This window comes from Erythranthe guttata, chromosome 9 (assembly GCF_056151865.1).
Source record: "Erythranthe guttata isolate IM_541 chromosome 9, IM_541, whole genome shotgun sequence".
NCBI lineage: Eukaryota > Viridiplantae > Streptophyta > Magnoliopsida > Lamiales > Phrymaceae > Erythranthe > Erythranthe guttata.
In genome coordinates this window covers 12,556,566-12,571,746 of record NC_142541.1, presented here as the reverse complement: position 1 = coordinate 12,571,746, position 15,181 = coordinate 12,556,566, and the positions used below count along the sequence as shown (strand labels likewise).

The window sequence follows — 15,181 nt, the reverse complement described above, 5'->3', positions numbered from 1 at the left end:
GATGGAAAATATTTACTATAATCGACTTATTTAAACCTCTCGAGATGATGCTGATCCAAAGTAGTAACAAAATTAATATATATTATAAAATCTGGCACATAAAATAGAAAACGGGAAATTTGGCACAGAAAACAGGAAAAAAAAAAAATTCGCACCGAAATGAAATTGTTTACCTCATGTTCAGCCTTATCATCCATCCCCAAAACCAATAAATCCATGTTCTTGGTGATTAATGGAGACTTATAAAAAAGAGTTTGAAAGAATAAGAATAAATATATTAGGCACCCATTCTATTTAAAAAGTTCACATAAACATATAGTAAGAGTCGCGTTTCTGGACCATTTTATATATTACAGTGAAGAGTCGTGTTGTAGTAAAGCACGACACCTCCCTGATAAAATCTAATCTCTTCCATTTTTGTTGATAAGCGGAGGATATTTTACCCCTCTTCCCTCTGCTCTCTCTCTCTCTCTCTTAAACCCTGTAAAGCACACATTTTCCATTCAGGGGTTTTTCAATTTTATCTCCCATTTATCTTTCTTCAACAATCCAATTTCCAGCACACACACATATTTATACATACATACATATATATGTATATGTATGTATAACTAGCGCAATTTAGTATTTACTGTTACAAACATGGCTGCTTCAAGTGCAATTTCAGTGTGTCCGCACAAGCTTCTATGGTGCCAACAACCCAAGCCCAGAAAAAACTTCGTTTCCTGCTGTGTATCTATCCCTTCAGTAGTTAAGGGTATGCAGTGTGTGTGTGTGTGTGTGTGTGTGTGTGTGTGTGTATACACACACTCAAGCCTTTTATTTTATTCTACGGACCCATTTTTTACTTGCTAAGGATAATCAACAAGACATTGTAAAAGAAATTTCATTTGGAATGTAATGCTGTTTTGTAGTTAAAAAATCTCGTGTTTTGTGCTCGTCTCGCCGTGTAGTAGTTTATAAGGTAAAATGGGGATGGTGTATTAATGAATATGTCAGCGTCGAGAGTCGAATACTTTCGTGCCCTTTTTGTTAATGTGAACTTCGGGTAAAATTCTTTTTTCGAGAATATAATTGGTTCGGTATCTTGTTCGTGTTCTTGGCTGTGCCGTTTGTTGCTATCTAATCTAATTTTATGGTTGCTTATTAAGATAGTGGGGATTTGTTCCGAGATTAATTTCGTGTTTTAGTGGTGACTTGACGAACCGCTAAACTTTATTTACATTTCTTTCTCAAATAACTTTCTACTTGTATTTTTCATTACTGAATCCCAAATATGTGGTAATTTGTGAACATCTCGTTTGGTTGAGGCAATTAGCCACGATTAACTAAATAGTTGGATGTTATTTGATGTTTGGTAAACCCAATAATTTTCGGGGTCGACCCGAATTGTCCAATAAAACAATTGAGTTTTCATTGGATTATTTGATCTTATCTTGACGACCAAACGAGGCCTAACCGTATTATTGTTTAGGTACACAAAGCTCGAAAATACCCAATAGAAGGTCTGGAAGATCAGAAGGACCTGGAAAGAGTATGGAGGATTCGGTTAAGCGCAAGATGGAGCAATTTTACGAAGGGTCCGACGGACCTCCTCTACGTATACTACCCATCGGTGGTTTAGGAGAAATCGGGATGAATTGCATGCTTGTGGGAAATTACGATCGATATATTCTAATCGATGCTGGTATAATGTTCCCAGAGTAAGTTTTAATTTTTAATGATTTTTTTTTTCATCTTTGTTTTTTGGGTTGATTGTTGGATTATTATTTTACGTATGTATTTCAGCTGTGAGGATCTTGGTGTTCAGAAGATTATTCCCGATACGACTTTTATAAAGAAATGGAGCCACAAAATCGAAGCTGTTATTATTACTCACGGGCATGAAGACCACATCGGTGCGTTGCCTTGGGTAAAGTTTCTAATTCCTCTCTCCGAACAAAATTAATTAGTAACAGACGAGAATACGCACGACGCAGTGGGAAATTTGTATCTAGTTCATTTGTGGAAAAATAACTGGAGAAGTATATATGCAGTTGAAATAAGCCGAGATATATTCGTTTGCCCATGTTTATGTGTAGTAATCCGAGATATACGGAGTGTTAGTTTTTCACAATTCTTGCAATAATTTCATAACTATGTTCGTTTTATGGCGAATCAGGCATTAATAGTTTCATTGGTTCACCCCATTTGAACAGGTCATTCCTGCTCTCGATCCTCACACACCAATATTTGCTTCGTCCTTCACAATGGAGGTTTGTGATTATTGTGTGTGTATATATATATATATATATATATATATATATATATATATATATATATATATATATATATATATATATATACATACATCTCTCTTTACCAATCATCGTTCTTGCATATGATTAGTTCACGAGGCAGGTTTTTTTTTTTTATTATTGTTTTTTTTTCTAATCTTTTATACAGCTTATCAAAAAGCGGTTAAAGGAGTTTGGGATATTTGTTCCGTCTAGACTTAAGATATTTAAGACTAAGCGGAGATTCGTTGCCGGGCCATTTGACGTTGAACCGATTAGGGTTACGCACTCTATTCCAGATTGTTCCGGGTTGGTTTTCCGATGTTCTGATGGAACTATTCTTCACACAGGAGATTGGAAGGTACTTACGTGCTTATCTTTCTTTCTTTTTTTATTTATTTTTTACTGTTTTCGCTTTTGTGCTTATTTACTTATTTATTTTATTTTCCCCGTTTAACGTTTACGAGCAATCCGACAGATAGACGAGTCACCATTGGATGGGAAAGTTTTTGACCGTGAGGCTCTAGAAGAACTTTCAAAAGAAGGAGTGACTTTGGTGAGCGTTTAACCGGACACGTTTTTCGTAATTGTTTAAGAAAATTGTAAAAACACTATTTTAGGGCGATGAAAATACGGATGTATTTTTAATGAAATGAAACCATTATCTAATTCGATCGGATGTCGAATTAGATCATACTACACGATATGGATGCTAATTACCGTTGAATTTTTCTATCTTGCTTTGTAGATGATGAGCGATTCGACAAACGTACTCTCACCGGGAAGGACACTAAGCGAGTCTGTAGTGGCAGATTCGTTATTAAGACATATCTCAGCTATCCAAGGAAGAGTTATCACCACTCAATTTGCTTCAAACATTCATCGGCTCGGTAGCGTAAAAGCTGCCGCTGATTTGACTGGACGCAAATTGGTATGCTTTCTATACATCATAAATTGAAATTTCGGGATTTTCAAAATTGAATTATTTTTTTTAGACATGGGTAAACGTAACATGGCTATCCACATTTCTAGGTATTTGTTGGTATGTCGTTAAGGACTTACTTAGAAGCCGCGTGGAAAGACGGAAAGGCCCCTATTGATCCTTCAACGCTGGTAATCACATTGATCACTCAACCGTAATTTAGTAGAACACTCGACCGTAATTTTTTCTCGAGAGTATCAGATATTGCATGAGCATGAACATGCGTTTAGGAGGTGAATATTCTTCTATTTGTTTTCTTTATTTGAAAATTAATCGAGCTAAACACGCCCTTAGTATCAGATTTTTTTATTTTTTACTTTTTATTTTGTAATGGAAGACGCAATAGTTATTTTATCATATGCCAATATTAAATGTTTGAAAATTTATGTTGCTTTCTTGTTATTCGTAGTGCGTATATTCTCTTTTTTTTTGCTGGTTTTAATTTTTTTTTCTTTAATTAAATTTTGTTGTAACATGTTACTTGAATATCTGTTTACGTAATCTGCAAATGATATTATGCTGTTGTAATTTAGTGTATCAAATGTAGTTAATTTGAATTCTTGTGCACTTTATTCCCATTTTATCGACCTTTTTTTAACGCTCCCTGATATATAGCTTTTAGTGTACAGGTGAAAGTAGAAGATATTGAAGCTTATGCACCAAAGGACTTACTAATCGTCACAACTGGTTCTCAAGTAAGTAAATCGACCCATCTCTGCTAATGATTAATTATTTCTAATAAAGACTAACACGTTGTTTAATTTGCTAATGTTTTCAGGCAGAGCCACGTGCTGCGTTGAATCTTGCATCGTATGGAACAAGTCATTCCCTCAAGTTGAATAAAGAAGACGTGATTTTGTACTCTGCAAAGGTAACAGATCACATTTTCGCCTTTTCTTTAAATTTGGTCATTTTGTTTTACCATGGGTTTATTATATCAAAATAAATTACAGGTAATACCAGGTAACGAGACTCGAGTGATGAAAATGCTGAATCGAATATCGGAAATCGGATCGACAGTAGTGATGGGGAAGAACGAGCTTCTGCATTCATCTGGTCATGCCCATCGTGAAGAACTCGTAAGATATTTTTTAATTGCTCTCAACATTTTATAAATGATTTCATGTTTGAACTTTACGAATGGAATTTCACATTGTTATTATTATTATAATATATCTTTTTTGAAGGACGAAGTGCTGAAAATCGTAAAACCCCAACACTTCCTACCCATTCATGGAGAACTCTTATTCTTGAAAGAGCACGAGTTGCTTGGAAAGTCAACCGGCATTCGACATACTACAGTAAGTTGATAGCTTCAGTTCTAAATTCCCCATTCTTCGTATATGATCTTAGTATCCGGCATTTATTGCGCCTTTTGATTACAGGTCATAAAGAATGGGGAAATGTTAGGAGTGTCCCATTTGAGGAATCGAAGAGTTCTATCAAACGGCTTCATTTCCCTCGGTAAAGAGAATCTGCAGGTTACAATCGAAACTCAATCTTCCTTTTTACCATTGTTTCAACTAAAAACAATATTGTATTTTCTTGTTCTTTTCCTGAGTGGGATTTTTGAACATATCTCAGCTGATGTATAGTGACGGTGACAAAGCATTCGGTACATCAACCGAACTATGTCTCGATGAAAGGGTGAGAATAGCATCCGACGGTATTATAGTCATTAGGTAAGTACTCCATCAAGAAAATCTATTTTTTTTTCTTCTTTTCTTTTGCTTTTTCTTCACTTAGAGCCCGTTTGGCTAAGTTTATTTTAAACAACTGATATGCTCTTACATCCGATAAGCTGTTTTAAGAGATGATAAGCTGTTACGTATTTGCGAAATTAATTTTTGAAGTGTTTGGTAAATAATCTTGAAAGTTGTTTTTTCTGATTTTAAGATCTTTTTGAAAAAAAACTTACCAAACGCTTCGGTTCTTACACGATTGCAACTTCGTATCCATCAACAACAGTATGGAAATTATGCGGCCACAAGCAACAGATAATTCGGTCGAGAAGGTCTTGAAAGGGAAAATAAGAATCACAACACGATGCTTATGGCTCGATAAAGGTAAACTATTGGACGCGCTTCACAAAGCCGCACACGCATCACTGTCCAGCTGTCCCGTGAGTTGCCCCCTGGCCCACATGGAAAGAACCGTGTCTGAAGTTCTGAGAAAAATGGTGAGGAAGTACAGTAGCAAAAGACCAGAAGTGATAGCTATTGCTATCGAGAATCCAGCTGGCGTTCTTGCCGATGAAATCAACGGAAAATTATCCGGGAAATCGCGTCCGGGATCCGAGATTGCAGCATTGAGACGAGCAGTTGGCGGGCATGAAAAGAAGAGACAGCCTGTCGCTGTAGTTGACGAAGATGGCAATGGTCTTCCACTTGCAACGAGTACCCCCGAACCAGAGTTACAAGGTTAAATTTAATTGCATTCTGTTCACACAGTATAATTAGTTTTCAAACTGATTTTTTTTATGGTTTTTCTTTTACTGCCTAATTTTACGGAGGGACTTGATAAATGCAGGACACCTTTTACTAAATGCAGGATGCTTTATTTAAAAATCTTTTTCCTCTAGGTTTCTCGAGGATATTATTTTGTGAGAATATCGCGTCATTAATCATCAAGAAAACGAATTTATCGGATTTGGAGCATGATATGGTTTAAAGTGATGTAGTTTTTTTTTGTAGAAGCCTCCATTTTTTCAATTTCAAGACAAATCGATGCACAAATTTCGAATTTAAATGATTTTTCTCTAATTGAATTCTAAAAGCTTTAAAACCGTAATTTAAATTTCGAATTTCAACCAAACTACATGTAAAAATTTAAATGAAAGAGGCGGAATTATAGGTCGATTGTTAAAATTTGAAAAATGTTCTGTGTTTGGTAACAATCGACGTGTATTTATCATTTCAGTTTTACCAACCAACAACTTTATATTATTTTATTTTTTTATTTGTTGATGCAGTTCAAGAAACCGATGAGAAAGTTCAAGTTAAGGAAGTAGCTATCAACGAGTCCGACGATTTTTGGAAGCCGTTCACATCCTCTTCGGTGCCCATTCAATTAGACAGCAACATTGATTTGCTTCCGGAAGAACAGAAAGAAGAGGCCAAAGAAGAAATCGGCGATGAGGTCATTGCTGAGGTGGCAAAATCTCAAGTAAAACCTTCCAAGGCTGCAAAGCCGAACAAATGGAAACCCGAAGAGGTGCAGAAACTCATTAAGCTGCGTGGGGAGCTCCACAGCAGATTCCAAGTTCTCAAAGGGCGAATGGCTCTTTGGGAAGAGATATCGTCCACTTTGTTGTTGGACGGAATTACGAGAAGCCCTGCGCAGTGTAAATCTCTTTGGACTTCCCTTCTTCAGAAATACGAGGTTCGTTTTTTGTTTTCGTGTTCTATTTATGTTTCTTTTGATAAAATCATGCATTATACTTATCGGGTGTACTTTGCTATAATAAGCTTTATGTAGGTAGCTTTTGCAAAAGCTTATGAAAAAGTGATTATGAGCTTTTTTTGCCCGCTCGGAATAAGTGCTTTAAGCCGTAATTTCAAAAGCACTAGGTTTTTTTTATTATTCATATCTCAAAATGAAGGACATTCAAGACAATTCACCATAATAAGCTGCAACTTAAAAGTTTATTTTGCAAACACATCAACTTATAAGTTAACTGCGTAAAGTTGATATATTTTCAACTTCATAATACTAACTTGTGCTTTTACATAAGCTTTTGCAAACACCCCCGTAGCACATCAACCGAGTCGTGTTCGTGTGTATGCATGTATGTGTGTGTGTGTGTATCGAAAATAAGTGAAAGGTGTATATGTATACGTATATCTATTTATATATGACCGTATTCTTACGTGATTTGCTTTCTTGAACAGGAATGTAAGGGCGACACGAAAACCCAAAAGAGCTGGCCGTATTTCGAGGATGTAAACAATATTCTATTGAATTTAGAATCTAATGCCTCCAAATGATTTCTAAATGCAATTTGCTGCTTTTTCTTAAGAAAGCAAAAATCTTACGGCGGGTGGAAAAAAACAGCTTGCTTTACCGGACGCTGAGAAAGAAAATCGAGGAGCTGGATTAAATCACACCCGACGACCGGGATTGATATGATAGGTAGCCGGAACAAGTTTAATTTTTATCAAGAATTATAAGATAAGCTCAAGGTTTTGAATTATTGTAATTTGTGTACTTTGGACACAAAATATATTGTGTAAAAAGAATCAATTTTGTAGACTAGTTTCATTTTCTATAAAATCTGTTCTATGAGTATATAATGTGAATTATTCTTTAGATTGATTATTATTATTATTATTCACCCAATATAACAGTTAATTTACCAAATTTCAAGATTCTAGTATGCTTAAGCAGTCATAAAACCTTGAATTTGATTTTTTTATTTTTTTCTGGGCAGAAACTAAGAAATAAAATCTCAGATTCTAGTGTGTTTCACAATTCCAGCATGACAAATATCACTAATTATTTTTACTGACAAGGAAATTAGCTTATGATTTTTCTTCCTCAAACCTTTGTCAGAAGAAGAAACAACATTAGACATAATTTTGTATTGAAAGAACATAATATATTTAATTCTACAGTAGAAACAGAACTACAAACAAAATTCCTCAAAACCATAATTCAATATTCATAATTACATTAATCCAAAATATTCATGATCAATTCACAATATTCATGATCAAACTAATTGAATTAATTAATTAATTAATCCTCCTCGAACCAAGCATGACGAAGCGCAACTTCAGCCGTTATCCTATTCTCCGGATCGTAACTCAAAAGCTTGCTTAGCAGATCGAATCCAACTCGTGTAAGCATCGGAAACTCGTCTCGAGTCAAAGTACAAGGCAGTTGACCAAAATTAGCTGCACTCCCCGGCAAACTCGCAAATCCAGGCCAGATATCCTCGTTCGGAGTCCCCAAAACCCTATACACACACTTAATCTGATCCAACTCAGATTCCCCTCTAAAAAGCGCTTTTCCCGTAAACAACTCCGCCATTATACAACCAACCGACCACATATCCACCGCACTCGAATATTTTTTCGCTCCGAGTAGAATTTCTGGAGATTTGTACCAACTAGTGCCTACACTCGGTGTATATAATCCCGACCTGCTTCCAAACGAACGGCACATCCCAAAATCGCATATCTTCAAATTTAATATCCCTTTTTCGTCCTTGTTCACGAGAATATTCCCCGGCTTCAAATCCCTATGCATCAGTTTATTCGAATGAAGAAACTCGACCCCCTCCAATAATTGCTTCATCAAACACTTTACTTCGCTCGGATCAATAATAAAGGGCTCGTCGTCTTTCTTCTTGGATTTGATGTACTTATTCAAATCGCGTTCGAAATACTCCATGACTACATAAACGGGGTCTTCTTCTTCGTCCTCGTCAAAATCATTACCGACGAGAACTTCCTTTAATTGTACGATGGAAGGGTGAGGAAGAAGGGACTCGAGTACGTCGGTTTCTCGGAAGGAAGATATAGAAGTTCCGTTGAACTGTAGTTTGATGGCGACGATTTCTCCGGTTTTCAAGTGGCGAGCTTTGTGTACGACGCCGTAAGTTCCAGATCCGATTATATCAATACTTTGATAACCTGTATTATTAAGCATACCGGAGGAATATTTTCTTCCGATAATCTTGGAGGATACATCGTCTTCATCATCGTCGTCGTCGTCAGTTTGAATAAAAGCGCAGTCAAGTTTGGGTTTCTTGACAGTAATATTTTGAGGCGGTTTAGATTTGAAAGCAGCTCGTTTTCTGGAACCATAGATAGAAGCATACAGATTCTTTCTTTTCGGCGGCGCGGCCACCACTTCGGCGGCCATGGAAACTTTCTCTCTCTAAATCTCTCTCTCTCTGAAAATCAAATCTAAATCTGTGTTACGTCGTTTGCAATGAGCCGATTGATTAGGGTTTATATACAAAGAACAATGATTTACGAAAGGGAAGAAAGTTTTTGAACTTGAGTTAATTAATTAACGTTGTTACCTTTCCTTGTAGAGAACTACGCGCTTTGTAATTAAATCAAATCTAACTATTGTGTTTCGAATCTTTAGGTTTGTAAATTCTAATCAAATCAATTTTACTATTATAATAATAATAATAATAATAATAATAATAATAATAATAATAATAATAATAATAATAATAATATTATTATTATTATTATTATTATTATTATTATTATTATTATTATTATTATTATTATTATTATTATTATTATTATTATTATTATTATTATTATTATTATTATTATTATTATTATTATTATTATTATTATTATATTTTTTGGTCTTAAGATATAGGTCCCAATAAAATAAATTAGAACTAAATGTTTCTAATTTTTTTAGATTGGAATTGGAATTATATAGAAAAAATTGGAATTTCCAATTTCCGATCTGATTTAATTTCCGAAATTAATTCCGAAAATTTCCAATTTTCTTCTGAAAAATACACTATAAATAATATATATTATCTAATACTTTTTTTTTTGTTTTAGGATTTTGAGATATTGAATTGTTGTTAGACGTTTTATTAGAAATTATGATGTGATTTATTTTATTAAACTGAAATTTAGTAATTATTAATTTTATTTTTATCAACGTGAATGAATTATTTTTCGAAAATTATGAAATTTTCAGAATTTTTTTGAAATTTTTAAACTTATTTAATTTCCGAAAATTTTCCGAAATTTCCGGACCTTTTGGAATTGGAATGAATTAATTGATTCCAAAAATTTTGGAATTGGAATTGGAACTGATTTTGTATTTCCAATTTTTTTTGAATTTTTTTCGAAAAGGCTTATTCCGATCCGGTCCATCCGACTTTGACCCCTAGATGTGGCCCACATATTAATTCAAACTAAGGATTTAATTAAAAAATGAATTCGAACCTGTCATTTAATTCAAATTAGGTTTCGTTTGAGGGGTCATGCTAACTAATTGGAAAAGAATGAACCTATATTTAATGTATTTATATATTGTACGTCAATGAGTCTTATAATCTAGGTAATCTTATATATAAAAGAAAGAAATGTTGGTCAACCCTAAAAAAACCCTAATGACATTTTTGTAATTATTTATTTTTGATATTGTTTCTCTACTATATTTCTAACTATAATTTTTAACAATTATCAAAATTGAAAGTAAACCGTGAAGAATCCTACCCTAATGGTATTTCAGTATTTATTTATTTTTAATTTTTTTTCTCTAATTTGTTATAAATCTTAATATGTAAGATTTCAAAAAAAAAAGTTAATGTTATATAAAATATGAATAATATTACATTATTAAATTTTACTATCTTTGTGTACCATATTTTCTTATTATGTATTAAATTGATTTTTTTTTTTCACTTTTAAAATAAGATCACGTGCATCACACGGGGTAGAATGCTAGTATATTGTAATTAATGAATCATACATATATATATATATATATATATATATATATATATATATATATATATATATATATATATATATATATATATATATATATATATATATATATATATATATATATATATATATAAAATGAAGTTAATTTATACATTCGGTCGGTTTAGTTATTTACTCTTTCCATCGTATCGAACCGAATAATTCGGTATTTAAAAAATAAAATAACTGGACATACGAATTGCTATTCGGTACGGTTTGAAACGGCTCGATTTTTCGATTTTTCGGTTTTTTTGCTCACCCCGAATAAAAATAGGGGCTGTTTTTGTTTTTTGTTTTTTTTGCATTAATTTGGATTTTGAGTGGGTTAATTAATAAAATCTGGAGGGCTAAATAGATATAAAAGTATAATTTAGGGGATATTTTTCCAATGAGGGTGGGCTTTAGTCGATTGGAGTGTAGGAGCAGAACGACCTTTTGAGGGGTTGTTTCCCATGAACACTTTTGACCGTTGATTGGAGTGTAGGAGCAGAACGACTCCTTGTTGGAGTATATGTGGCGAGTTGCACCCGTATCGAGCCACCATTCCTTGGGATTGTCCACCAAGTTAGCTTCAAAGACTACGACACACAAGTTGAGATCGAACATGTCGATAGGAACACTTTTGTCTTTTTTTTTTTAAGGAACACTTTTGCCTTCGACCATGTTAGCTTGCCTCTTGGGTTGATGACAATCCTTTGCCATGTGATTTGGCTTGCCGCAATTGTGACACGTTCCATTGAACTTGAACTTCTTTGGCTTCCATTTTCCTTTGCCGTTGTTGCTTTCATTTCCACCGCCACTAGCACTTTCTTGAGCCTTCATTTTCTTGCTAACATGTATGTTTGGTTCCATAAGGTGTGCTTTAGCCTCCATTTGCTGCTTGCCGATTTTGGACTCGGTCTTTCGATGATCTTCTTCAATCCTTTGCCTCACGATAAGATCTTCAAGCCCCATTTCCTTGCGTTTGTGCTTGAGATAATTCTTGAAATCCTTCCAAAGCGGTGGTAGCTTCTTGATCATTGCAGCAACTTGAAAGGATTCACTCAACCTCATTCCTTCGGCATGAATATCATGCATGATGAGTTGAAAGGACTTGGCTCATAAGAGTCTTGGTGTCCACCATTTTGAAGTCCAAAAACTTCTCGACGATGAATTTCTTCAACCCGGCATCTTCGGTTTTGTACTTCTTTTCTAAGGACTCCCACAGTTCCTCAGCGGTTTTGATAGCACTATACACATTGTATAGTGAATCATCTAGAGCATTCAAGATGTGGTTTCGACACAAGAAGTCGGAATGAAACCAAGCATCCCACGCAACTCTCGTTTCCAAGGTAGCGTTGGCATTTGGCACAGCGGGAGGTGTTTCCGTAACGAAAAAAGCCAAGTTGATAGTGGTGAGGTAAAAGAGCAGTTTATGTTGCCAACGTTTGAAATCGATACCTTTGAACTTCTCCGGTTTTTCTCCATGAGCGACGAAAGGAGGGTATGGGGCTGGACGAAACGTTGGTGGAAGAACTGGAGGTAGAACAACACCGTTTGGGGGAGGAACATGAACATTTGGTGGCTGCACTCCTTGGGTTGGTGGATCAACATCTTGGTTTTCCGGCAGGTTGTTGTTGTTGTTGTTGTTGTTGTTGTTGTTGTTGTCTCCTTCGGCCATTTTGCAAATTGTAAGATTTCGTCTTAAGATTGTTAGTAAAGTAATCTTCTATGAACGAATATTTGTCGAGGCGAGTTGACTCTGCCCTTAAGACGAAATGATATGATCCAGCCATGCATCGAGGTTAATGCCGAGCTGACCAAAGTGAAGACTCTCAGTGTGAATGTTGATGAGATGGCGGTGCCTAGAGAGATGCTTCAATCATTCTCTATACAGAGGTTGAACGCATTGGAACTTCAAGCTACAAAATACTCGCGTTCAATGGATGCAAGATAGTGTGTTTGGCGATGTGGTGCAGAGATGTGTAAGTTCGGTACCAAACAGAGAGATCGATCTTGTTTATACTCCTTGTGATATTTGTCCGGATTCGAGGACGAATCCTTTCAAAGAGGGGGAGAATACTGATACGAACCCCGTAGAACTCGTTACGAGACCCAATACCCTACGCGAAAGCAAGATCGAAAACACCAAAAAACAAAGATTCAAGTTTGGCGGAAGCACGAAATAATGACCCCATAGCTATAAAGAGCTAGAAACCATTATTATCAAGGTGGAATATTGACCCCGTGGTTATAAAGAACCAGAAACCAATATTATGGCGCTAAGAAAATTACAAGAATCCACTTGTAAATTCCCGAAGAATGCTGTAGAATAGCGAAGGAGAATTAACTCTCAAAATACTCAAATATTCATTAAAATTCGTCCCATAAGATAAGCCAAATTGGCAACCTATTTATAAGGTCTAAAAAGACTCCTTTTTTCACAAGGAAAAGGACTCCTACCTAAACTATAATAACAAAACTTGTAAATAAGAAAATCCTAACCATAAAAGACTCTAAAATAATAAAAACATAATAAATACTAAATTAAAAACGTGCATAAATAAATTAAATAACTTGATCTTCAAGTCGACTTCTTGATCACCCTTCTTAACTCGCGACATTGGGCTGTGCACGTGCATGCACTTAAAGCTCAATTTCGACACTGTTCCACTTCGAATATCTCTTCGCTCAAAACATGAAAGTTGTAGATCTTTCAGTTAGCTTTCCGAATCATTTTGAATCAGATTAAATGGACTTCAGATGCGAGAGTTATAACTCGAATGGTAAACTCTGCCAGAATAGGCGAGAATCTCGGATGCATGGAATTCGACTTGCCCAACGAATTCTTCTCTTTCTTTTCTTCCAATTCCAAACCACGGACTCTTCAAAGGCCTGATTCAAGCCTTTATTCTTCAATCCCAACACGAACGGCTCCATTAATCTCACTCGCTTTCTCTTCTTCCAATCCTTTGTCTTGTACCTTGTGCGGATCGTATCACGAAATTTCCCCACAACGGTGCTAACGGCTTGAATGGAGATCATCTCCCAAGATACAACGGCAAGGCTTGGAATAGGAGCACTCCAAATCCCAAGTACGACGAACTGTAGGCTGATTTTGGATTGAAGTGAGGAATTCTGGGAAAGACATGGTCTATTTATAAGGTTCGAAAAGTAGTGTCCTTTGGAGCAAAAATGTACATTTTGGCTGAATGGTAATGTTTTTGGTCCAAAAAAATAATGTAGTGATTTGGGCCCAAGCCTAAGCCCAAATCAAATCCAATCCGTATGAACGGCGGCGGCGCGCGCGCGGGCACGATTTGAAACATATAACATATAGGTCTTTCTCCCAAACAAAGTTGAATGCCCAAAGGGCGTGGCCCTTTGTCCCAACATTTAGATATATATACAGCTCAATACTTCTCTACTTTCCAATGTGGGTGATGATGCTAATTAGTTAGATCACCTGGGGTAGTGTAGAAAATGTATTGGGAGAGCAAATCGGATCAGTAGCTTGACAACTTGATGATCCTGAGGTACCTGCGAGATGAACACACGTGAACTACGCCGGGGGTTGATCCGGCGGAAACCCCTCCGACGCTCAAGTCAGACGTGCTGATCATAGAATTAGTCCAGAGAATACGTATTGTAGTATTGCTCAGTTAATAGGACGTACCTTAATAAAATGAGTAAAACCTCTATTTATATGTCGTTTATTGGGTTGGGTTTGCTTTGTTGGGCCCAAGCCTTACTTGAAGGTGTTTGGGCCTCGGTGATATTGGTCTTCGATATTGGGCTCGTAGCCCAGTAGGTAAAGAAATTGTAGGCCCATTGGGTTGGCCCAATTAGGCATATCATTAAGCCCCCCACTCTCGAGTCGATGTGGGGGCCATGTTGTGATGGGTCTCAGATCGTGTCGAGAGTAAAATTTGTAGAAGTCGATCGTTGGCGTATGGCCTAATAGTGTGCGAAAACGCGTTGGAGTGTGTGTCGGAGGGGCATGAAGGCGCATTGGCGCGTAGCGCGACCAAGTTGTCGCGATATAAGTTACTTGAGTCGTCGGTTTTGTCCCGCGACGATGTAGTAGCGAATTATCTCCTCGTGGGAGTTGTCTCACGATAATGTAGTAGCACGGATCAAGTAATCTCCTCGTGGGAGTTGTTATTTTTCGACATTGTCAATGTTTTGACGCGTTGCTTATATGTGTTTACATATAGCCTTGTGTGTGATGTACTTGAGGAGGGGATCAGACTCTCAAGATTTTTTTTGTGGGGGTCGTGCCCCTTGTTAGACCTCGTGGGTCGTAAGTATGTTTGGACCGTGGCCACGTTTTAATGAATGACCCATCGAAAACAAGTAGATAAATTTTGAGTAATCAAGCTGGCCAGGCTATATAGATTCTCATAATATCTCTAAGTGTTTCTAGGGTTGTAATCGTGCTAACTTGAGCTTGCGATTATGTA

At 36.0% G+C, this 15,181-nt stretch overlaps 2 protein-coding genes across 2 annotated transcripts; one reads left to right on the top strand and one right to left on the bottom strand.

Annotated features, from left to right (window-relative positions):
* The first annotated feature begins 315 nt into the window (after positions 1-315).
* Positions 316-7,545, top strand: EMB2746 (RNA-metabolising metallo-beta-lactamase family protein). The gene is made up of 17 exons (XM_012999122.2): positions 316-757; positions 1,475-1,703; positions 1,789-1,912; positions 2,199-2,255; positions 2,446-2,637; positions 2,755-2,832; positions 3,025-3,207; positions 3,309-3,389; positions 3,888-3,953; positions 4,037-4,129; positions 4,212-4,337; positions 4,446-4,559; positions 4,644-4,739; positions 4,843-4,940; positions 5,227-5,678; positions 6,230-6,639; positions 7,149-7,545. Exons 1-17 carry the CDS (start codon positions 643-645, stop codon positions 7,242-7,244), a joined length of 2,610 nt encoding a protein of 869 aa, XP_012854576.1. The 5' UTR covers positions 316-642; the 3' UTR covers positions 7,245-7,545.
* A 450-nt stretch (positions 7,546-7,995) lies between these two features.
* Positions 7,996-9,126, bottom strand: LOC105974000 (uncharacterized). The gene has a single exon (XM_012999044.2). The coding sequence runs from the start codon at positions 9,124-9,126 to the stop codon at positions 7,996-7,998; it is 1,131 nt and encodes a 376-aa protein (XP_012854498.2).
* Positions 9,127-15,181: the final 6,055 nt, after the last annotated feature.